The sequence below is a fragment of the Sapajus apella genome, unplaced genomic scaffold (genome assembly GCF_009761245.1).
Source record: "Sapajus apella isolate SASKATOON/1434 unplaced genomic scaffold, GSC_monkey_1.0 scaffold21, whole genome shotgun sequence".
Taxonomy (NCBI): Eukaryota; Metazoa; Chordata; class Mammalia; order Primates; family Cebidae; genus Sapajus; species Sapajus apella.
This window is the reverse complement of record NW_022436961.1, coordinates 25895415-25920209: the sequence shown is the minus strand read 5'-3', so window position 1 is coordinate 25920209 and position 24795 is coordinate 25895415. Positions and strand designations below refer to the sequence as shown.

The window sequence follows — 24795 nt, the reverse complement described above, 5'->3', positions numbered from 1 at the left end:
CTGATAAACAGAATAGGACTCGAGCCTATAATTCTGAGAGTTTGAGAAGCAGAAGTGGGAGAATCACTTGAGCCTGGGAGTTCAAGACCAGCCTGGCTAACATAGACCCCCTCCCTACAAATGTTTTATTTTTTTTGTGTGACCGAGTCTCACTCTGTCACCCAGGCTGGAGTGCAGTGGCGTGATCTCAGCTTATTGCTGAGCCTCCCAGATTCAAGCAATTCTCCTGCCTCAGCCTCATGAGTAGCTGGGACTACAGGCATGTGCCACCACGTCTGGCTAAGTTTTTATATTTTTAGTGGAAATGGGGTTTCACCATGTTAGCCAGGATAGTCTCAATCTCCTGACCTTGTGATCTACCTGCCTTGGCCTCCCAAAGTGTTGGAATTATAGGCGTGAGCCACCACTCCCGGCTCTACAAAAATTTTTTAAAAATTAGCCAGGCATGGTGGCACACACCTATGGTTCCAGCTACTCAGAAGGCTGCAGAGGATCGCTAGAGCCTGCGAGGTGGAGGCTGCAGTGAACCGTGATCGCGCCACTGCACTCTAGCTTGAGCGACACAGCGAGACTCTGTCTCTCAAAAAGAAAAGAAACAGAACAGGAACCACATATGTATGTAGCTTCGCATTTTTTAGCAGCCACAATTTTAAAAAGATGACTTTTTTAATAATGTATTTTCTTTAAACCAGTGTATCGAAAATATTATTTCAACATGTAATCAATATGAATGCTATTAATGAGATCATTTGTATATTTGGTGCTAAGTGTTTGAAATCTGTACGTATTTTACACCTACAGACATCTTAGTGTGTCTACATTTCTGAGTACTCACTCATTGGCCTGGATTCATGGAAGCCATAACACGGCTCCACTCAGAAGTGTAGACAAAGTGGCTGGCTACATTTCAAGTGCCCAATAGCCACATGTGGGTGGTGGTTCCCATGCTGGAGGGGGCAGCTCCAGATGGGTGGCTTTACAACCCTTTTGCACGCAATCCCCAAGAAGGAATGCATGTGACAGGATCCGTCACACATGCAAAACTCTAGCAAAAGTTTTGTAAACAAGAGCTTAGCTTTACAACACGCAGAACCCGTGATGTGTCCTATTCTGCTCTCTTGTGCTTCCTACAATCTGATTGTAACCAGCTTAGCTGATGGTTCAGCCTACCCATTGGCCTGGACACACGGAAACCATAACACAGCTGTAAGATGTTAGACGCGGCTTTTCCACTACACCCTAATTCTGCCTCAAGCCTGTGGTCACCTAGAGCAGGGGAAGAACACAGCCAACGTGGAGATGAGGAAGGCACCATGAGAAGGAACAATTCAGGGTGCTCCAGAACCCCGGAGTAGGTGACAGCCGCAGGCCAAGGATGCAGAATGCAAATCCCAGGTCAGCAGAAGCCATAGACACCATGGGCACGCTGAAGCCAGATGCTCGGTCCAGTGTCCTTCAGAGCCTCTTCCACCTGCCCAACCCCCGGAACTCAGTGGGGCAGGAAGAGGGTGAGCCACGCTGGGCCTCCTCCTCCGTGCCCTTCCTTGGATGCACCATGAGTACGCGAGCTTCAGGAGGGTGGCCCTGCCCCCCTGGGGCCTCCTCCTGATGTCTGAGAGCCACACAAGTTTACATGGAAGTTCAGCCAGGAGACTGACCATTTGAGTCTGAAGCATGCTAGGCGCTGAAGTCGGCTTTTCCTGCCCTGTCCACTCTTGAGCTGTCGTCTTAGCAATCACACACATCGGCTGGGTGCTCTTCAGCCTGGATCCTGGAATGGAGAATCATTTATTCCAAAAATACTCTGCTGTCCAGGAGCTCACATCAAGTGGGAGAAATAAGAAAAACCTAAGAAATAACTTATACAAAACAAATAGATGACATAGAAGACATGATACTAAAAATACTGACCATTTACTGAGTCCCTAGTCACTTGACATACTTGACATATTCTTCATTCCCCATAATCTCATCCTGGGCCAGGTGCAGGGGTGGCTCACGCCTGTAATCCCAGCACTTTGGGAGGCCGAGCTGGGCAGATCACCTGAGGTCAGGAGTTAGAGACCAGTGTGGCCAACGTGGTGAAACCCTGTCTCTACTGAAAATACAAAAATTAGCTGGGTGTGGTGGTACCCGCCTGTAGTCCTAGCCATTTGTGGGGGCTGAGGCAGAAAAATTGCTTGAACCTGGAAGGCAGAGGTTGCAGTGAGCTGAGATCGCGCCATTGTACTCCAGCCTGGGCAACACAGCAAGACTTCGTCTCAAAAAAAAAAAAAAAAAAAATCCTGACCCGGCAAAACACATAATAAATTGCCCTTTTAACAGATGAGGAAGGTGGAACTAAAGTTTTTATCACTCTTTAAGGATTCCCCACTCCCTAATCTTCAACCTCAAGCTGAATTCAGTCTCAGGCTGCCTGCCCAGTTCATGGCCGATTGAGCAAGACACGTAAAAAGCAAAAGTTCAGAGGTCTTTCTAGCTGTACCATGAAGGAGGACAGAGTTGAGGTTTTTCTTCAAGGCAGGCTTCTCCTTAGATGGAGGCAGAAAGAGGGCAGTCCAGGAGGCAGGAGACAGCGAGGGCTTCCCTCGAAGGAGGAGAGCTCGGGCGTTTGGACCAGATCAGCCCAGCTGCTTCCTAGACAGAACTTTCTGCTCTTACCCAACATAGGGTTTTCTCTCCTGACTCCCCTGAATAAGCATCAGAAACTTGGCGAGACCACGCCCAGCGGTCAGCCTGCCTGGTTTGAATCCTGGCTCCCCATTGGGTTAGAGACTTAATCTTTGGTCTTCTGATTCCTTATTTTAGGGGTTGCTGGATGGCTGAGTGAGTTCATACAGGCAGTGTGTACTGTATGTAGTGTGTAGTGTGTAGGACAGAATCTGGCACATAATAAGTGCTTGATAAACATCAGCTACCAGCCCCATCACCCCATCATCATCCTCACAGTCACCAGACGAGCCCCCGATCCAATTGGGTCTGAGGTCCCAGGCTGTCGCCTGTCTGTGCCCATGGGCCGTGGCCCTGGCTTGCTTCCTGGGCTCTGACGAGGATCGGTGTCTTGTCACAACCTTCCCACGCTCGTCCCTCGGTGCTTCCTGCTACCATCACTGATGCATTTCTGTGCATTTTATAAAATTCCAAGGAATCGATAGCATCATCATTTATGAATTTCCAGGGATACAGAAACTTGGCTCTTGCCTGCTAATACGGGTTGATCTAGAAGTTGGTTTTTGCCCTCAGTAAGCCTTGATACCAGCTGTCTCCAGAACCCCCAGCAGGGCCGAGGGCCCTCCTTTGAGCCCCAGAGGACCTGTCGTGACCATCATCTTTGTTGCTGACAACGTCATACCACAAGCCTTTGTGTAAGTTCTGCCCCCCTCAGGAACCAGGAGCACTTTGGGGCAGGAGCCTGCCTCGCCGATCTTTGAATCCTCAGCACCTAGCAGGGAGGTGGAGAGTAACGGGCGTGGTATCTGTGTCTGTCACTAGCTCCTGAGTACTGGACTGTGCTCTGATTTTCCTGCACTCCATCCATACCTTTATTTTTAAAATCCCTTTTTCTAACTCAGTCCAATTTGTACATGCCATCTGTTTCCTGCAGGGACCCTGATAAATACAGCAATAGTCATCCCTTTGAGATTCATAAATGCATAGAATATTAAAGTCGGGAAGGAAACTTACACAGCTTCTAGTCGAATTCCTTTGGACTAGCAAAGGATGATAGAATACTGGTATTCAGAGAGGCTAAGTGATCTGGCCAAGGTCACACAGCAAATTAGTAGCAAACTTTATTTGCTTTTATGGGATAAGTGAATCCCAAGAGAGCTGGCTCTATTCTCTCTGGGGAGAAGAGGCTTGGGTCATTGAAGCTGATTATGAGAGGCAGTGAAGGGCGTTCTGAGGATGGGAAGGGCATGCTCTTACTGTACAGGACTTTCTTGCCAATCCAGAAAGTTTCCTTTCAAAGCTTTCATAGCGTATGCTCATTCTCCCTCTGCAGGGATCGGACCCATCCACCTCAACGAGATCCAGTGCACGGGCAATGAGAAGTCCATCATAGACTGCAAGTTCAATGCCGAGTCTCAGGGCTGCAACCATGAGGAGGACGCTGGTGTGAGATGCAACATCCCTGCCATGGGCTTGCAGAAAAAGGTGAGGGGGCTGGCCACCTAGAGGGGACGGTAACTGAGGCTGCAGAAAGCATAGACGCAGAGCTCCGGGATGAACCAGAAGTGATCAGGCGCTGCTGCGAGTACCGCTGCTGACATTGCCACTTGACATTTGCGGTGTTCTGTTCCCCTCTGAACCTCAGGCCTGGCCCTGGCCTGGCAGCAGGCCCAAGCCCCTGTGTGCAGCCTGAATGGGAAAGGCCCTGCCTCCCTACATGTTAATATCTAAGTTGAGTTACCTCACCTCTGCCTCACCATCTTCAAACACAGGCATGGGTCCAGCTAGCCAGAACCTTATCAAAGCCAGCTGGAGGTGTTCTGTTTTCTCTGTTCAGAAAAACACTGGGCCTCCACACACTTTGCTCCCCTCTTTAAGACCTTATGCTCCTGCCACCCAGAACCAAAGGAGCAGGATAAAGGGAAATGTCTGGGCGGTTTTAAAGAGACTTTGAGAAGGACTGACCTTCCCTGGCATCCTCCTTGGGCAAGGAGGTGGAGAGGATGAGGACAGAGGCTCCTGGCTGACCACGAGGTCCCTTAGGCTCCATTGTCACTGGTGGGGTCAGACCCTGCTCACCAGAAAGCTGCGTGGTTTCCAGGACGCTGGCGCCTGTTTGGGGCCCTGGAATTGGCCAGCTGTGTTCTGTGTCAAGTTAGAACTGCCTGCCAGCTACACTGTGCCCTCCAGTCTTCTCTAGAAAACTAGAAAAGCCCCCCAATGCATGAAGTGTCCAGATTCCTTGCAGAACAGTCAAACCCTTCTTCCTGTCATGGAGGCCACCCCAGGCCTGGCCCGCCTTGGAGAACCTCGGCAACGTCTTGGAGCCTTGGGAGGTGTCCTTGGTGACCACATGTTTTCCTGGCCCCAGAGGCAACAAGGCAGCCACATTCTACAGCCAGAGCCTCTGAGGGTTGCCTTGGCTTTAGACCTAGAACAGGAATGCTGCTCTGGCTCAGGCAGGAGATGACGGAGGGCAGGGAAGGGCTGGAGGGAAGTGGATGCACTGGAGAGAGATGAGCGATAAAACCCACAGGCGAAGACTTTTGACGGGATGTGAGACAAGAGAGTGGCAGATGTCAACAACTCCTCCGTTTCTGGCTTTAATAACAGCAGATTCAGGATCCCAGCAAACTATGACATATGGGCCAAACCCATTCCTCCTCCTGGTTTTCTGTTTATTCATTTGTTTTTTGAGACAGGGTCTTGCTCTGTTGCCCAAGCTGGAGTGCAGTGGTATGATCATAGCTCACTGCAACCTCAAACTTCTGGGCTCAAGGGATCCCCCCACCTTGGCCTCCCAAGTAGGTGGGACTACAGGTGTGCACCACCATGCCTGGCTCATTTTTAAATTTGTTTTTTGTAAAGATGGGGTCTTGCTGTGTTGCGCAGGCTGCTGTCAAACTCCTGGGCTCAAGTGATCCTCCCACCTCAGCCCCCCGCAGTGCTGGGATTACAGGCATAAGCCACCATACCCAGCATGTTTTTTAAAATGAAGTGGTATTGGAACGTGGCCACACCCAGTCATTTAGGGTAAAGAAAAAAGGCAAGTTCAGATGTGTGATCTCTGAGATGCCACGTGCTGTTGTCAGACAGGCAGCTGGTTAGGTGGGTCTCAGAGAAGCCAGCAGGGGGGCCATGGGACAAGATGCTAGCAATCACCTGAACCTGCCAGTAAGGGGGCGTGGCAAAGAGAAAAGGGCCCAGGCAGGAGTCTTGGGGGTTCCAACATGTCGAGGTCCTGAGAGCACATCCTCCCAAAGAGCAGCCCCCACTGATAGGCTCCTGGGCAGCAGAGTCAGCTTCTGCTTTGGTGCTCAGTGGAGTCACTGGACCTCCCCAGCTGCTTAGGGTGCCTGGGGTAGGGACCTCGCTCTAAGACCATGCTAGGCACGGTGCTGCCACCAGGGGGCTCCCAAGGGTGCTGCTGAATCTGTGTGTGCCTCTGGAACCTCGTGGACACCCTGCCATCACTGGGACAGATGTCGGCATAGTGGGGAAGCCCTCCGTCCCTCTTGGTGACCATCGCCTTCCTTTCTGTCTGCAGCTGCGCCTGAATGGGGGCCGCAATCCCTACGAGGGCCGAGTGGAGGTGCTGGTGGAGAGAAACGGGTCCCTTGTGTGGGGGATGGTATGCGGCCAGAACTGGGGCATCGTGGAGGCCATGGTGGTCTGCCGCCAGCTGGGCCTGGGATTTGCCAGCAACGCCTTTCAGGTGAGAAGCTCCAGCCTCAGACCCCGCACTCTCCACCCTCCGCCGCCCCATGCAGTCTGACCACACTGTCCTCAATCAGCCCTCCCTCCCACGTACCTTCCCCAGTCATGCAGGAAAGACAGAACACGGTGCCCTAGAAGGACTCGGAGGCAGGGATTCTCGCCCCAGCCACAGCGCCGCTCCTAACAGGCCTGAGTCCTCCCTCGGGCGGGTCACTCCCACCTCTGCCTCGATTTCTCGGCTACAGAATGAGGGGCTGGGCTCTGCTTTTCGTGCTCCACTCCTGCTCTGCACACTGGGGTTCACCCCGGGCTCAAGGCTGATCCTGGGGCGTCCTGATGTGCCTTGTGCAGAAGGAAGCAACTCAGTCCTTCAACGAGGTGGTGACCCCCAGCCCAAGGCTCACCCTTCCCTAATGCTTTAGCTTGCTCGCTTGGAAGCCCACTCTGGTCTGAACACCGTTCCCTGCTGACATCTCTGCCTAATGCATTCTCCCACTGACACGCTAGGAAATCTCCAAGCCTTGTCACATCAGCTGCACTTCCTCCCCGGCCCCTTCTCCAAAGAGAGGGTGACTCAGCTGAGAACAGTTGAGCTCTGGTCCTCGTTGCCACCCTCCCACCTCCATCACAAAGCAGCAACAAAAGAGGAGGCCCGGTTCTAATCCTGATGCATTCCCACCAGCCAGCTGTGTAATAGTCTGGGGCAAAGCAGCCCCTTTCCCTGCCTCAGCTGTCCTCCCTGTGATACGGAATAAAGAATCCCAAGTCCTCAGTATCCTGGCTTTAAACACGTCCATTAAGCTGCTTACAGAACAAGAAAATGCTTGGAGACCCTCTTGTGGTGGTGTTAATCCTGACTCCAGCTCTCCTTCCCCAGTGGCCCTTGTTGGGTCCCAAGAAAGGGGTTTAGGGAGAGAAGAGGAGGACTCCCGCATCCTTACTGAGCCTGACTGTCTCCCATGAGCTGGATGGGTCCCAGGTTGCTCTGATGGGAGGTGCTGAGCCCTGAGCAGAAGCTGCCTGGGGTCCCCTGCCCTGTGGCTCCTCATTCCAGCATCCAGTAGGGACAGGCCTTTGAAACAGCTGCCCACACCCTCTGGGAGCTCGGGTTCCCCAGGCAACGCAGTGTTGCTGCTAATCTTTTTATGACAAGCCAGGGCACTCCCTAAATCTCCAGAGAGAGTGGAAAAACAGTGCCACATGTCAAGAGAGTCTTTGTCCAGATACTTTTGTTCCCTGTCAGCTCATTCCTAAGACACCTGGGCCTCAACTGGGGTCATGGAATAGGCCTGGGGCTGATGTCTGTACCAAATCTGCCACTCATTACAAGCCCTGTCCCTTCTCAAGTCCCCAGTTTTTTCATCTGGAGGATCGGGATAGGTATTGGTCAAAATACCCATTGGTCAAAAAGAGAAACAGAACCAATAGGTTGGATGAATGTGTATGTGTGTGTGTGCGCGCGCGCACGCAATCAACCAATATGTATTTATGCAAATATATTCCACCAAAATTATATGTGTGTGTATAGCTACACACACACACACACAGCATAAATATATTTCTTTTAAGGAATTGCCTCATCCTCGTCCAGTGATGGGGTTGGCAAGGCTGAAGTCTGCAGGGTAGACCAGCAGGCTGGAAGCATTGGGTGTTGCAGTCTGAAGTCTGTGGTCAGAATGGTCTCTTACTTGGAGGGCTCCAAGTATTATTTACCCCTTAAAATCTTCAGCTGATAGGATGAGAATCCGCAATATTATGGAGGGTAATCTGCCTTACTCAGAGATTACAATGTTAATCTCAGCTAAAAACAACCTCACAGAAACATCTAGAATAGTGTTTGACCAAATCTCTGCGTACTGTAGCTTAGCCAAGTTGACACATACTATGAACCATCACAGGAGAGTTTAGATGAGATAGTAATATTTCCAAGGCCTTTCCTATCCTGATGGTCTCTCTCTGATAATCCCAAGAAGACTTCTCTGAGCTCTAATCCTGCCTCATCCTCCAAGCCTGAGAGACCCAAGGAACACAGAACCTGTGTTCTCATCCCATTTCTGTACCTGATGGCCCCATTCTGCTCCTCATTTTTCTCTGCTGGAAACTACTCTGAAATGTGAGTAAATCCTAACAGTATTTTGAAGCCCCATAGAGCAAAGGGGCCAAATAAATCCCAGCATCCTAAGCCTCGGATCTCCTCAGCCTCTGTGTAGAACTGCTCTATGAAATGCTCTTTAAACTGGGGAAAAGTCTAAATTCAGAACTTCATCTTTGTAACATGTCTAACGATTGACATGTGCAAATAGATTTTTTTCCCTCCCACCCTTTCCAGTCAATCAGTAGCATCTTCCTGGAGCACGGTGTTGAGAAGGATTCAGAGATCCCATTTGGGCTTAGAGGAGAGGGTGCTGTGATTGATTAGCCATGCCTGCCTTGGCTCAGGACTAGGGAGTGGGCAACCTGAGCTGTGCGCACCTGCCATTCCTGATAAGCAGCCCTGTAGTGTTTGACCACAACTTTAGCCCTACTTCCTGGAAGCAGAGAGTAACAGAGTCCAAGTGCCAGGGTCAGGAAACCTGGATTCCTACTCTGCCACCAACTGTGCAGCTTGGGCAGGGGACTCTGTGCCCCAGCTATCTCCATTCATAAAATGGGGTCATGAAATGGGATTTTTGTGAGGCTGCAAGTTATTAGGATATGAGAAAGTGACAGTTCAAGGTGACGTACCCACCATTTGTTTTGTTGGTTCATCCAGGAGACCTGGTATTGGCACGGAGATGTCTACGCCAACAAAGTGGTGATGAGCGGAGTGAAGTGCTCGGGAACGGAGCTGTCCCTGGCACACTGCCGCCACGACGGGGAGGACGTGGCCTGCCCCCAGGGCGGGGTGCAGTACGGGGCCGGAGTCGCCTGCTCAGAAAGTGAGAACTCTGGGGGTCACACCTCACCCTCCCCACCGGGCTCCCGAGGGGACCATAGTCACATCAGTTATTCCTTGAGAGACTCTAAAGCCTTGCTGTGAGCCAAGCAATAGAAGGTGGAATGAAATACTAAGCGAGAAAAAGTCGGGGTGGGAGGGATGACCGCCGCCCCAACCACAGATCGCTGCCTATGACGTAGTGGGGAGGAGAGCGGGAGTGAGGGGCTGCAGGCTGCAAGCCCTGTGTTCAGTCACAGGACCACTGCGACTTCAGTGACCCAGGGCAGACGATATGACTGGAAGCGCCTCCATTATGCCAGTTAAATGAGGATGATGACAGCTTCCATGTGTGTTGGCTTCCTCCCTCCCCCTTCTCTGTAGAGCAATTCCTATTTCAGACCCTGGAGGTCACTTAGCTGCCTGGTAGCTCGCTGGGAGTCCTGGAGAGACTGGTCCCATAGAAGGGAATGCCAGCCAGGATTCAGAATGACCCACTTCCTGAGGCCTCCCTCCCACGCCGAGAGGAGTAGTAGACAACCCTGTGGAATGCTGTCCTCCTCAGCCTAAGCCCTGCCCTCCTTTTCCTGGCCTTATGATAAAACCCACATGTAGCCATCTTCATTGGGAGGCACAGGTACTGGCCAGAGAACTTGAGACCAGACCCTGCCTTCTTGGCTGATCATGGCAAAGCATGTCAGCCTCTGTGGTCTATCGTTGTTGTTTTCCCTAGAAGTTAGAAATCAAGTGTGACAATGAATGTATGCAATTGCTTGGTAAACAAAGACGCACTGTCATTCTGCCATCATGGAGAATGCGGGCTTGAACTCAGCCCAGCAGGTGCGTCTCCTACCCACCCACCCCCTTTTTTTTTATTGAGATGGAGTCTCACTCTGTCACCCAGGCTGGAGTGCAAGGGCGTAATCTTGGTTCACTGCAGCCTCTGCCTCCTGGATTCAAGTAATTCTCTGCCTCAGGCTCCTGAGTAACTGGGATTACAGGCGCTCGCCACCATGCCTGGCTAATTTTTGTATTTTTAGTAGTGACAGGGTTTCACCATGTTGGCCAGGCTGGTCTTGAACTCTTGACTTCATGATCCACCCGCCTCAGCCTCCCAAAGTGCTGGGATTACAGGCGTGAGCCACCGGCGCCTGGCCCATTAACCCCTTGCCCACCAACCCCTTTTAGACTGACTGGCATCTCCTAGCCCTCACAAAGCAGGAGCTCAGGGCAAGCTTCTCTGGGCAGACATCACAAGCTATCACATCCTGTGTGTGAGGAGAGATGGCGAGATCACCACCTTACCAGCTCCCCAGAGGAGGGCATCCCAGCAGAGAGGAATACCACACCCTTGTCAGGGGCCTTTTCTTTATTTATCAGTTTATTTGTATGTGTAATATTCCATCTTTTCCTGAAGGAAATTAAGATAATACAATATAAACCTAAATACAATTCAAGATAGCATAAAATAAAAATAGATGAAAGACAGACAGCTAGTAGCAAAATGGTTGTGGCTTAAAATGGAGCCAGGGAGAGGTTAATTTAAAAAATGCATACTGGGGTTTCTATACATTTATTATGAGTAGGTCATTAATTTCACAGCGAGCTTCCAGCAGCCAGAGGAAAGAGAAAACTAGTCATTAATATAACTTACAGTACCTGTGAGACGGAAACAAACCCATGAGTCAAGAGAAGCCCACAACTCTGAATTAAGAGATCAAAGGGAGGCCAGGAGCGATGGCTCACGCCTGTAATCCCAGCACTTTGGGAGGCCGAGGCAGGTGGATCACGAGGTCAAGAGATCGAGACCATCCTGGTCAACATGGTGAAACCCCGTCTCTACTAAAAATACAAAAAATTAGCTGGGCATGGTGGCGCGTGCCTGTAATCCCAGCTACTCAGGAGGCTGAGGCAGGAGAATTGCCTGAACCCAGGAGGCGGGGAGGTTGCCATGAGCCGAGATCACGCCATTCCACTCCAGCCTGGGTAACAAGAGCGAAACTCCCTCTTAAAAAAAAAAAAAAAAAAAAAAAAAGAGAGATCAAAGGGAATTGCTTTCTGATGACTGAGATTTATGAGATGAACGATGTCCTCATATCCTCATGGAAGATCCAAACATGAGTTTCATGGGGTGATTCCTCAGAATGCTCCACAGGTCAGGCTGAAGTGTCACTAGGAGTGTGTCTGCAGTGGGGCAGTGGCCTTTGGGGCCAGGAACACAGCTGTTGGCTGGTCTGGCTAAATGCATGTTAGAGCTTTCAGGGAAATAAAGTAATTCTTCAGGCAACCCTTCCTGATACCTTACTCTCACCCCACCAATTGCATATACTGGAAATCCCCACATCCTCCTGATTCTCCCTCCTGCCTACCATCCCCACTTCCAGTCCCTCTTGATTTTTACCTCTCAGTATGTTCTCAGCCTCCTCTGTCTTCCCACATCCCTGTTGCTGCCCGTGTCCAGATGACCACCTTCCACACAGCATCACTGCAAAAGAGGTCCCCACAGTGACACGTGCCCCTGCGGTGGCTTCCCCTCTCCTTTCCCCAAAGCCAGAGCCAAGACCACCTGCCACTTAAATCCCACCCAAGGTCCCACCACACTTCAGTGACTAGGGGCTCAGACAGGGCTCATGTTGTCCAGCCCCCTCCCAGGCTACCCCCACCTGTCCTCAGCGTCTGCACCACACTGGCTTTGACCCTGCCTTGTACCACAGGGGCCTGGCACAGGCTGGTTTTTTGGTCTGAAGGCTCCCCCAACCTCATCCTTAGTATATTTCCTCCAATCCCCACTCATCCTTCAGAGAACAACTAAAACACAGCTTCTCCCAAAGCAGCCTTCCTGACCACCCACCTGACAGGCTCCTCCTGTTACAATTCCCATCATGCCCCACATTTCTCCTGCCAGCTCTTGTTGCAGTAGTAATTATTATGGGCTTAATATGTCTTTCTCTTGCTAGAGTCTGGGGTAGTTCCACATCTGGCTTGCTCAGCTCCGTTCAGAGAGCCCAGCATGGTGCATCGTAATACTTGAGCCATGGGTAGGTGGAAGGAGGCCACTTAGGCACTCTGCTGCCTGCTGGATGCAAAGGAGGCCAAGTCCCAACCCATGGCAGGTGTTGAGGGTACAGGTCCCAGGCTACCAGCTAAGCACAAACCATGGCACATTAACAGATCCCTCTCCTCATGAGCTGGAGGGCAGGCCCAAGTGGAGACTCCGGTGCTGAGCTCAGAGGTATTCAGAGGAGCTGTCTACTAATAAGAGACTCACACGACACCCTCATAAAAACAAGCATGCGCAGAATTCTTGGTGTAGGGCAATGCTGCATCCTGGCGTAGCTTCCCTGAAGTAATACTTGTCAATCAACAGGAGCCTCCTGACTTACGGCTTCCATGCCCTACCCCACATGCCATCTGTGTGCCCTTTCTCTGCCCTTCGGTTCCACAACCAATTCTTGTGAATGGATCTGCTCTGTAGAGGATGCCAGCTCTGCCAGGTGCCAGTGAGCTCACAGCATTTACTGAGAACCCGCTGAGCTCTGCCACAGCCTGTAAGCCTAGTGGGGAGGAGGGGGAGAAGGGAGACAGAGCTCCCTCCAGGTGCTGGTGAACTTGAGAGAAGCAAAACTCACAGACTATGCTTGCTTGAAATTTATAAGCAGTTCTGCCAAGTAGTCTAGGGGCAAAAAAATTACAAGCAGCTGGTGAAAATAAAAGATGGCAGGATCTTGTGATCACTAATTCATATATGGCATTTTTCTGTGTACTAGAAATGTTCACTGAAAGAGCCCACCTTTTTTTTTTTTTTTTTGAGACAGGCTCTTGCTCTGTCGCCCAGGCTGGAGTGCAGTGGCATGATCTTGGCTCACTGCAGCCTCCACCTCCCGGGTTCAAGCGATTCTCCTGCCTCAGCCTCCCAAGTAGCTGGGATTACAGGCACCCATCACCATACCTGGCTGATTTTTGTATTTTTAGTAGACACGGGGTTTTACCATATTGGCCAGGCTGGTCTCAAACTCCTGACTTTGTCATCCGTCCACCTTGGCCTCCCAAAGTGCTGGGATTACAGGTGTCAGCCACCGCCCCCAGCTGAAAGCACACTCTTAAGGGTAAAGCCTACAGCTAATCCTTTTGCAAAGAAGCTAAGCCTCCTAATATAATTGTTTAGTAAACACAGATTGTAGCCATCAGTCATTTTTTTAACACCTGCTCTGTGCAGTGCACTAATTGAGTAAATCAAGCATTTAAAAGACAGCCACCTGGGGCAAACTGGTCTGGCAGCAGTGTGTGCGGTGGAACCTGCAAAAACCCGCGAGAAGGCAGTTTGGCAAGAGGAATCAGAGACTTAAAAAGAGACGGTCCTTTCTCCTAGCAGTTTCACTTGTAGAAATATATTCTCAAGAAAAAAATAAGTTATATGCACAGATTTACTACCGGGTGTTTATCACAGCTTATAACAAAAATTCCAAGCAACCAGTGTATCTAAAATTATGAGAGCTAGGAATTAAATATGTAGCCATGAAGTGAATGTGCTGTAATGGATATATGTCAGCGTGAAAATATGTTAAGATGTATTTTAAGGGGAACAGTATTAGCACATCATATATCTACATACAATATTATACATACATGTTCATTCCCAGAAGCAGCAGATTAAGGCATTAGAGGCGTTCTCTCTGGGTAGCACAATCACATCGTTATTGTTTTTTTTGCATTTTATTATGGAAAATTTGAAGACACTTGAAAGTAGAATAATAGAATCAACTGCCATGTGCTCATCACTCTCATTCAGTGCTTCCCAGGAGCTGGGTCTGTTGACCATGGTCTGTGCTTAGCTGGTAGCCTGGGACCAGGTGAGTGAGATGTCAAGATCGCGCTCATCTGCACCGATAACTGAGGAGTTGTCAAAGAGGACTCAGAGCAGAGGGAGAGAGTAACTTAAGGTCTTGCTAAACAAGAAGGTAATAGCAGCCCTTGAGCCATTCCTGAAGGTGACGGCAGGCAGGAGAGGGGTTTGTCGCAGCTCAAAAATCAGAACCCTTGGGAATGGGGTCTCTCGTCTTGCTGACTGGCGTGCCGTCCTCCCCAGCCGCCCCGGACCTGGTCCTCAACGCGGAGATGGTGCAGCAGACTACTTACTTGGAGGACCGGCCCATGTTCATGCTGCAGTGCGCCATGGAGGAAAACTGCCTCTCAGCCTCGGCCGCGCAGACCAACCCCACCACGGGCTACCGCCGGCTCCTGCGCTTCTCCTCCCAGATCCACAACAACGGCCAGTCCGACTTCCGGCCCAAGAACGGCCGCCACGCGTGGATCTGGCATGACTGTCACAGGTAGGCCCGGCCCACCACCCTCCCCACTAAGCTGCCCGGCGGACATCCTGCAGGCCCCAGATGGGGGTTCAGAGTCGCCAGGATCACTTAGAGCCAAGAGGCTGCATGGCCCACAGAAAAGTTCCTCCTAAGGGGGGCTTGGGTCTGCCACACTGGCTGTCACATTTCCCGAAGGCATTCTCCACTCCAAGTTCCCTTGGCCTGCCGCCCTTCTTCCTGCCCCCAGTGTTTCTGACGTCAGGAAACACACTTTGAGTGCCCATACCCTCCTCATTGACCTTCAGCCCACGGTTTCTAAGTGTCCACAGGTTTGTGTCAGGTACTCTAGGCTCTGTGGTTGTTGGACTCTTGAGTTCCTTTAGAAATATTCCCAGCCTGTAATCCCTGAACTTTGGGAGACAGAGGCGGGTGGATCACTTGAGGTCAGGAGTTCGAGACCATCCAGGCCAACATGGTGAAACCCTGTCTCTACTGAAGTAGAAAAAATTAGCTGGGTGTGGTGGCACACGCCTGTAATCCCAGCTACTGGGGAGGCTGAGGCAGGGGAATCGCTTGAACCTGGGAGGTGGAGGTTGCAGTGAGCGAAGATCGTGCCACCCCACTCTAGCCTGGGTGACAGAGCAAGACTCTGTCTCAAAATATATATGTATATATATATATATATTCCACATACTGGTATGTATTTTAAATACCTCCAGGAAGACAGTGGATGTGGAAACTGCAGTCTGGGCCCAGGAGTCCTGAGACCTGGTCTCTAATCACAGCTGTGCCTCTAGCCAGCTGCATGATGTTGGCTCAGCTGGGCCGTGTTGCCTGGGACCTCGCCTGTCCCTTCCAGCTCTGTCAGTTTGTGGACCTGATCCCAGTGCTACAAATCCCAGGCAAGGACAGAACAGGGTGAAATCCTACAGCCAGCCCCGGCTGGAGCCACCACAGCCATATGCTCATCCTCTCCCCTTTCCTCTGTTTGTTTTCCCTTTCTTTGCGTGGCCTCTTAATCTAATCCAGAATCTGTTGTCTCTGCCTGTCCAGGGATTTTCTTGCTCAGACCTGAGCTAGGTGGGTAGAGGTAAGAAAAGCAGGTATGCTCTTGGAAAGGAAGGGAGCAAGCCCTCTGCCACTTAATACAGCAGGAAGCCCCCTTTGGGGCTGCAGACTGTGACCTAGTCATTGCCCTCTCCACACTCGGAAGGCCCATCTGTACAACCGAGGCTTGGCACTACATCCCTGCTTCTCAAAGTCAGGTCCACGGACTGGCGGTATTGGCCACCACGTGAGAGCCTGGGAGCTCCTCAATCCCAGGGCACACTGCAGACCTAGCATCAGCATCTGCATTTAGCAGGACTCTCAAGTGGCCGTGTGCACACTGAAGTCTGAGAAGCCCTCGTCTAGATGCTGTTAGGCTCTGTGGCAACTCTGGAATGTGGCCATCACTGTTACGGGCAGAACTAACATGTCCTGGCCCCTTCTAAGTGTCAGGCCCAGTGAAACCTCGTTTTCTTAGGGAAGGACACAGAGGTTGGGAGTTGTCTCTTGCCCAAGATAACGCTAGGAGTTGCAGAGAGCAGGGATCGGACCTGTCTGACTCCAAAGCACATACCCTTTTCTCTTTTCTCTGCTGACTCTGCATCAGAAATCTATCTTTGGCTTTTTTTTTTTTTTTTTTTTTTTTTCATATTGGAACTGATGAACTAGTCACATTCAAATCAGTTTGGGATAGAGTTGTTCTAGTCTCACAAGAAAGGACTATGGTAGAATTCAGTGAACATTCTGAATGTCCTAATTAGCCCAAAAAGGTGTGGTTTTTTGTCTTTTGTTTTTTTGAGACGGAGTTTTGCTCTTGTCACCCAGGCTGGAGTGCAATGCCATGATCTCGGCTCCCTGCAACCTCTGCCTCCTGGGTTCAAGTGATCTCCTCTCTCAGTCTCCCAAGTAGCTGGGATTACAGGCACATGCCATTATGCCCAGCTAATTTTTGTATTTTTTGGAGAGATGGGGTTTTATCATATTGGTCAGGCCGGTCTTGGACTCCTGACCTCAGGTGATCTGCCCACCTCGGCCTCCCAAAGTGCTGAGATTACAGGTGTGAGCCACTGCATTCGGCCGAAGGTGCAGTCTTTATAGAGAAGCACGCCAGTCTTCTTCAGGGTGTAAGTCAGAGTAAAGCTATGACATTATGGGTGCTTGGTTCCCTTCAGGGAATGTGTGGGTGGAACCCCTGGGCAGGCGGGGCTGTCGCTGCCTATGGGTCTATAAGCAGAAGATAATTGCATCTCAGCCCTGCATATGGCGGCCCACCCAGAGATTACATGGTAGGAACCTCCCTGTGCTATATACTTACTCTCCAAGGATCCGTCTCCTCCAAGAATAGGCACACGGTGACATCCTGGAAATGTTCTTCTGATCTGGCCCTGGGGACTGTGGCCCCCTGCCCCCGCCACATACCGCTTTTCCTGTGGTCTGTTTTATTTCTTTGCTTACAGATATTCCAGTCAATGGCTTGGGAGGGGAAGGAAGGACATGCTGAGCACATGTACCTTCTGCTGTCCCCGTCCTGGTCCATAGCTGAGAAACGATGACCATAAGATCCTAGGGCCCTTAAGGGGGGTCCCTTGAGCACCAGGTGACTTCGCCAGGTGCTGTGGGAGGAACAGGATTCCAGGCCTCAAACCCCTATTGGTTTCCTTTGGGAAGCTGATGAGAGCTGGCTTGTCCTCTCCTCAAAACAAATATTTCTAGAAGTTTAATAGCCTATGTCAGCAGATTTGCAGACACACCGAAGGCCATCTGGAGCCTGGCTTGAGAACCCTGGCTCAAATTGGTGGGAATGGGAAAAAAATGCTGTTTCCAGTTTAACTGATGCTGCCTCGAGGAGGAGGGCTGTTTTCTTGGAAAGTCCTTGGCTGAAACACCAAGATTGGCCACATTGGAAGTTTGCACGGCAACCAGACCTGGAGGAAGGTGCCCCCGGAGTTGTTCTGTCTCATGTGCACTGCACCCTGGCCGATGCTCTCCATGCAGTCCCTCTCCTGCCACTTGTGGGGACGCCCCCGCTCGACTGGCACGATGTGCCACAGCTCTGACAGGGGACAGAGCACTGGGCACAGATGCACACCAGGCTGCACAGGCTGAGGGGCTTGGCCCTCCCACCTCAGAGGAGCCCCAGGAGAGCAGCTAGGAGTTGGAGAACCAGGGGGAGTGGGCTCCAGCTCAGATGACAGTCCTCCGGGTCAGGGATGGCATGGCTGCAAAGAGGAGAGACTCCCTTCCCTCCACCCTGCTTGCCACATGTGCAGTGCAGCTTCCTGGGAGGCTCAAAGCCCACAGATGTGATGTGGCCCCTGGGAGCCCATCTGAGACCCACATCGTATCTGTGGGGCTTGCTGCTGCCAAGGGGCTGCCTGGCACGGGGTGATGGCAAGTGGAGCAGGCAGAAGGGCCTCTGCCTTCCCAGCAGCTCCTCCCGGGATGGAAGTACCCCCAGTGTTCTCTGAAAAGAGGACAGGAGGGTTGCCCCACTATCGCAGAGCACCTCCAGGACTGTCCGTTCCAGATGCCCCAGGGGCACATGGCTGCAGTGGGAAAACATGTAGAGCACAAGCGTTTCCTCTACAAGGGGCACCAAGGCTGACTGCGAGTGGTGACCCAGGATAGCAAAGAACATACCTGCGTCTCCCATCTTCCTCTGATCCAGCTTTAACTGCCATTTGTTTTGCATCTAACACCTCCTCCCTTGGCAAGTGCCATGTCTTAAAACACTGAGCTCTGGGCTAGGCGCAGTGGCTCACACCTATAATCACAGTGCTTTGGGAGGCTAAGGCAGGCAGATCACGAGGTCAGGAGATCATGACCTTCCTGGCTAACACGGTGAAACCCTGTCTTTACTAAAAATACAAAAAATTAGCCGGGTGGGCGCCTGTAACCCCAGCTACTCAGGAGGCTGAGGCAGAAGAATCGCTTGAACCTGGGAGGTGGAGTTTGCAGTGACCCAAGATCATACCACTGCACCCCAGCCTGCGTGACAGAATGAGACTCTGTCTCAAGAAAAACAATACCAAAAAACCACTGAGCTCTGGGGTCTCACTGTAGAAAGCTGTGCCTCCTTTTGTCGAGATCAAGTGACCTCCACCAAGCGTCAGGCTCTCTCTCCTTAGCGTCTGGACTTTCCTTCCAAGTCCAAGCTTCCCTAACTGTACCCCAGGGATCCAGGCCACTCCTAGATGCCACAGCAGCTCAGCCTGGGAAGAGGAGGAATACCTTCCTCGACAGACTCGCCATCCCATCTTCCCAGAGTCCTCTGTATTTCCTGGGGTGTATGGGTGGGTAGTGCTGGTGGTGGGGGGTACTCTAGGCTCTAATCCAGGCAGCTGGGAAAAAGATGCAGCCCCAGGGAGGGGTGACCGCATACACCCGAGAGGCAGAGCGGAGATGCCGAGGACAGAAGCCAGGGAAAACTGGGAGGCCACGAAACCAGCTGCTCCTCTCTGAGTGTTTGCAGGGGAAAAAATGAAGCTGGGGAAGACTTAAATCAAGTCTGCAGGAAGCAGAGGAGCGGGACAGGGTCAGCCTTACAAGAGTCTGTCTGTGCACTCCGTCTGAATTCTGTTTAGACAACGGAGCAGCAACCTATTTCTCTTCAGTCTTTCCAGCTGGTAAACATGGTCACATAAGCCCCTCTCTGAGCGATGCAGACATTTTTTAGGCAGTGAGTCAGACCTCATGTCTCTTCTTGCTCCTTCAAGAAGCCAAAATAGACTTTTTCAAAGTCGTCACTTCAACAGCCACAAAATGCCTCCTTGTGAACGTTCTCAGTGGACTCTGGGCTCCGTGTCATTTTACCCAGAAACATAAGCGACTGAGGGAAGCCCAACTTAGCAACTCCCGATATTTTTAGCACAGGCAAATGCAGGAGGAAGGGAAAAGAGGCTCGAATTTCCTCCCAGGAAGCCTGTCCTGTTCCCGTTCATTGCTGTCTTCCCCGTGCGCTCACGGCCATACACAGCAGAGGGAACCTGAGGCCAAACGCAGCCCGCGGAAGTGTAGGTGCAGTGGGAGACGTGATAAAACTCCTGCTGCTGTTACTGCTGCGATGGGAGTGTCACAAGCAAGGGGGCAGGTATGTCAATTCCTCAGCACTCATCTGCTACCAGCCTTGCATTACGTATTTGACACCATTCACCTTATTCAGTTCAGCAGCTCTGAGAGCGAGAATGGATAAAGCCACCCTCCCCTCTTTGCCAAAGAGGAAGCGCAGATCCAGGGACTCTGCCCTCATGACTTGGCATCTTGTTCCTCAGTTTCCCCCATTTTCCAAATGTCTCGGTAATGGCGGAGACAAGCGTGTAGGAACTGTTGGACGATGCAGGTTGGAATTGGGCTGAGACAACCTGCTCCCTTCAGCCCTGGGCCTGGGCCGTGCAGGCTCTGCGAAGGCCCGCAGCCACAGGCGACAGCCCCGTTTCCCTTGTTTATTCTGAACCAAGGGCTTTTCTAAACCAAGCGCATCGCATTGTGTTCCAAGGCTGCATCTGTTCTCAATTCCTCCCGAGGGAAGAGAGGGAGCGTCGTTATGTAAACCAGCGGCAAGGGACTTGGAGCCTGCCTGCACAAGCTCTCCCGGCAGAACTCCCTTCCGGAACCCCAGGGACGTGCCTCCCTTTGCCACTGCAGCGTGCCCCCGAGGATGAGTCAGTGTCTCCTTCCCAGAAGGCCTCCCAGCTGTCTTTCTCCTTCTTGCTCTATTTGTGCAACGTGAGGAGCACAGACTCACTGCGCACCTCCCAGGGCTGGAGGCAAAGCTGCAGGCCCTTACTGACCGGGTCTGAAGCACAGGCGCGACGCTAGGGCACCTGCATGTCCTGTGCAAGGCACACGTTCTGCTCCTTTCTGTCTCTGCCCCTTAATCACGCCTCCTTCCCTTTTTTTGTTGTTTTCTCCCTACCGTATTCCATTTCAAAAGACACCAAAATGTGGGGTTTTTTAATTAGTCCAAAGAAAGTGCATCAACCATGAAGGGGCAGTGAGAGCCAGTTGCACGCTTATTAAAAACAACAGCTGACCAGGCGTGGTGGCTCACGTGTGTAATCCCAGCACTTTGGGAGGCCAAGACGGGTAGATCACAAGGTCAGGAGATTGAGACCATCCTGGCTAACACAGTGAAACCCTGTCTCTACTAAAAATACAAAAAATTGGCCAGGCGTGGTGGTGGGCACCTGTATTTCCAGCTACTTGGGAGGCTAAGGCAGAAGAATTGCTTGAACCCAGGAGGTGGAGGTTGCGGTGAGTCAAGATCGTGCCATTACACTCCAGCCTGACGACAGTGAGACTTGGTCTCAAAAAAAAAAAAACAACTGCTGGAGCTTCTATGCTTATCGTATGCAGGGCTGGCTAATCCGCTCACCTTCCCGGTGCCCCCAGCACCCCATGTGTTATGACAGTCATTCCCATTCAGTGGAGGAGAGGACGGAGGCTTAGCAAGCGGGGGTGGCTGTCTGACTCCAGAGCCCTGAAGCTGTCTCTGAAGCACCCGCTTCCCTTTCCTCAGGCCCCTGTCATCCACTCCTCTCCCTACCCGGCCCCTTCTCGTCCCCTAGAAGTTTTCCCAGAGGCAAACTGCCAGCCAGGCCTCTGCTTGCAAGCAGCAGTTGCTCCAGAAACTGACCTCCAGGCCATCTCTCTCTCCCTGCAGGCACTACCACAGCATGGAGGTGTTCACCCACTACGACCTGCTCAACCTCAACGGCACCAAGGTGGCAGAGGGCCACAAGGCCAGCTTCTGCTTGGAGGACACAGAGTGTGAAGGAGGTATCTATGGGTGGAATGGGGAGATGGGAGGCTTCAGAGGGACTCCAGTGCCCCCACCTCCAGGATCACCTGGCTGGAGCCCAGGCCTGGTGCTCACCCTATGTCACTCTGACCACTACCGCCGTTTCCTACCTGGACTTTCCTTTAGTGAGGCACTGGGAGCACGGACACAACCTGGTTCCAGGGGCACTAGGATCCCCCGGAGCTGTGCTGACAGGCACTGGTCGGTCCACAGGGCCTCCTGGACAAGATCCAGACCCTGGGGACCTGCTCCATCTGGGCTCAGTAGCCCAGACCTTGATGCCTCCGCCCCTCCCACTCTGGCTGCCACCAACCTTTTTTCCTCTGTCTCAACACCAAGTTCCCTACCCCGCCAGGCTCTCACCCTTCAATTCCAACTCAAATGCCCCCTTTGGAGACCCCCCCCAAGGCAGGAGTGGCACTCTGCTCACATCTCTAGGTCGCCACACCTGCTCTGTGATCAGCATTGGGGGCTCTTCGTGAAGAGACTTGTCAATTCTTCTCACTATACCCACTGTTTAGAGCAGTGCCTGGGCATGGCAGCTTCTCAATAAATGTGTGTTTAGTTTGTTATTCATTGAAGCGGCCTGCCGTGAAATCACACAGCAGGCAGGTATTGACCTCTTATTATGTGCAGATAACATGTAAGTGTCAGAGAGATGTGGTCCTACACTCTCTTGCTGATCCTCCAGAGGAGACGGACAGCATGAACCCCACGTAATGCTAAATCACAGACACCGGAGATTTCCCCAGTACACACACATGCAGTTCATCTCTAGGCTGAGGATGTCACAGAAAGTCCAGGGTGGATCAGAGTGGTCAGGGAGGGCTTCAGGGAGGAAGGGGACCTTGAGCCCGGCCTGAAAGAAAAGGCAGGATGTGGGTAGGGAATTGAGTGGGGGATTCTATTGAAATGAGAAAGATCAGAAGCCCACACAGCGGGATGGAATGCTGAGCCCAGATGAAGCAGTGGTGGGGGCCTTGGGAGCAGGAAGAGGTCAGGCAGTGGGGCCATGGTTATCTGGTGATGAGCTCCCCTCCCCACCACCTGCAGACATCCAGAAGAATTACGAGTGCGCCAACTTCGGCGATCAGGGCATCACCATGGGCTGCTGGGACATGTACCGCCATGACATCGACTGCCAGTGGGTTGACATCACTGACGTGCCCCCTGGAGACTACCTGTTCCAGGTGAGGTGGGCGGGAAGGGGCTGGGAGGGGAGGCCACCTCCAGGGGCTCCTCCCCGTTGGTGTCCACACAGGGGCATGGAAGTCAGGCTGTCTAAAGGGCAAGGTGCTACCCCCAGAAGCCATCACAGTCCATCAGTTAACCCAAAGATGTGAGGCATGAGGGCCTGAGGAATAGGGCGTGCACAGGACTAGAGACGCCGGAGACACTGATGTTTGCTTTAGTTAACACCTGGTACGTGGAACTCAAAACTCATCGGCAGGCTAGACGCTCCTCCGGCCAGTTCACTCCGTAGACGCTCAGGAACCCTCCCCACTTGTCACCTGTGGAGCTGTTCTCCCCACCATCCCTGTTTCTCTTAGTACTCCTAGCCTTCCTTGGTCTGTGCTGTCAAGACTGAAAGCAAAATCATAAACAGGGTCACTCGCAAGTATCTGTGACTTAGTTCTTTCAGAAGTATCTGCCTCATAAAAGAGGAGCTACAGATGGGGCCATTCTCAATGCAAAGAAGTGCATCTGTAAGAGTAAAATACTGAACAGGAGAGACAGCCTGGCCGGGTGCCTTCTTTGTCAGAGGAGTTCCCAGGGTTTGTTTCCACATACCCTGCCTGGGCAGAAGGCCAGCCCTGAGGAGGAGCCAGGGGGCCTTGGCTTCCCACCTTCCTGAAAACAGCTCCATGTTCTGGCCAGGGCTCTAACTGGGGAAGACACGGGTGTTGTACCCCTAATGTCTCCCGGCGCATGGGTCCACGGCCCCTGCAGAAGCTTTATCCCACCCTCTCACTGTCTCCCACGTTCCTCACCCCTCTCGTTTTCCAGCTTGCCCTGTTGGGCAGCAAGGTACATGTGCAGAAATGTGGCATTCCACCTTGAAAGCTTTCCTGAGGGGGCATTCAGCCAGCCCAGGGCCTGGCACACGGTCCCCACCGACAGACAGGCCTCTGAAGAAACACCTTCAGAGAAGTGACCACAGAGGGGCTTTCAGAGGATTCCTGGGCAGTTTCAGAGGCTGGAAAGCAGACAGCCAAGCACTTTTCCACCCACAAGCCCAGAACCACAGACTTGGAGAGGCCTAGCCAGAGGGTTATTTATTTTAAAAGATGAATAGCTGTGGCCATGTGCACGTATACACTGCCTGTGGTTTGTTTAAGGTTTGCTCTCACTTTGCTGGGTGAGGGTATATCTCCCTGTATTCTGGCCATGCCATCCATTGAATATCTAAGCCTGGGGAATGCATTGTTTCATTGAGTCTCCCAAGGAAGGGGCGTCATCACTGCCCTGATTTCATTGCCACACAACCCCAGACACATGAGCTCTGTGTTTTGTGTTACCAGCCCCTAAATGATACAATTAGCAAATGGACTCATTAGAAGCATGTTAACGCCTCTGATTAATCAAAAAACACATTCCCCTTAATGTAGACATTGAGCTTTAGGCACTACAAGCACCAGCCTGGGGATTCAGGGGACGCAAGTGCTGGCCTTGACTTCAGACATCAGTGGTGCTGTGAAGGATGGGAGGAGGGGCTGGGCGAGGAGGAAGTAGCCTTCCATGCAGAGGGGCTGTGCAGGGCTCAGAAGCGGGGCTGAAGGGGCCTCTTGGCTCCTGGTGGCCCCTGCTTTATCCACTTAGACACACAGGGGCTTACAGCCACTTCCTGCAGGCCCTCATGAGACATGAGTGGAGAGCGACAGTGGGGGACACAGATTTCCAGCCCCACCTCCACCCCACATGTCACACTGGCCCTCGTGCCCCCAGCACAAGCCCTTGCTGCCTGTGCTGCCCTCACAGCTGCAGTGTGGAGACGCCTGGGTGGCCAGAGCGCTGCCTTGGCCTGCACAGCCAGAGGCCTTGGCATGTGGACCTGTGCTTGCCCCATACCATGCGTGAGCCAGAGACGAGGGGGCAGCTAGAATGGTTGGGTAGATTTCACGCCTGTAATCCCAGCACTTTGGGAGGCTGAGGCGGGCGGATCAGGTCAGGTGTTTAAGACCAACCTGGCCAAGATGGTGAAATCCCGTCTCTACTAAAAATACAAAAATTAGCCGGGCATGGAGGCAGACGCCTGTAGTCCCAGCTACTTGGGAGGCTGAGGCAGAAAATTGCTCAAATCCAGAAGGCAGAGATTGCATTTGGGCCTAAATTGCACC

The 24795-nt window shown here is 52.1% G+C and overlaps 1 protein-coding gene across 1 annotated transcript in view; it reads left to right on the top strand.

Moving 5' to 3' along the window:
- Nucleotides 1-24795, top strand: part of LOXL2 (lysyl oxidase like 2) — a 93829-nt gene that overhangs the window by 66164 nt on the left and 2870 nt on the right. The window contains exons 7-12 of the mRNA XM_032288535.1: nucleotides 4004-4155; nucleotides 6218-6385; nucleotides 9140-9305; nucleotides 14388-14631; nucleotides 21320-21435; nucleotides 22511-22647. Coding sequence (XP_032144426.1) covers nucleotides 4004-4155; nucleotides 6218-6385; nucleotides 9140-9305; nucleotides 14388-14631; nucleotides 21320-21435; nucleotides 22511-22647 — 983 coding nt within the window. The remainder of the gene's footprint in view (nucleotides 1-4003; nucleotides 4156-6217; nucleotides 6386-9139; nucleotides 9306-14387; nucleotides 14632-21319; nucleotides 21436-22510; nucleotides 22648-24795) is intronic.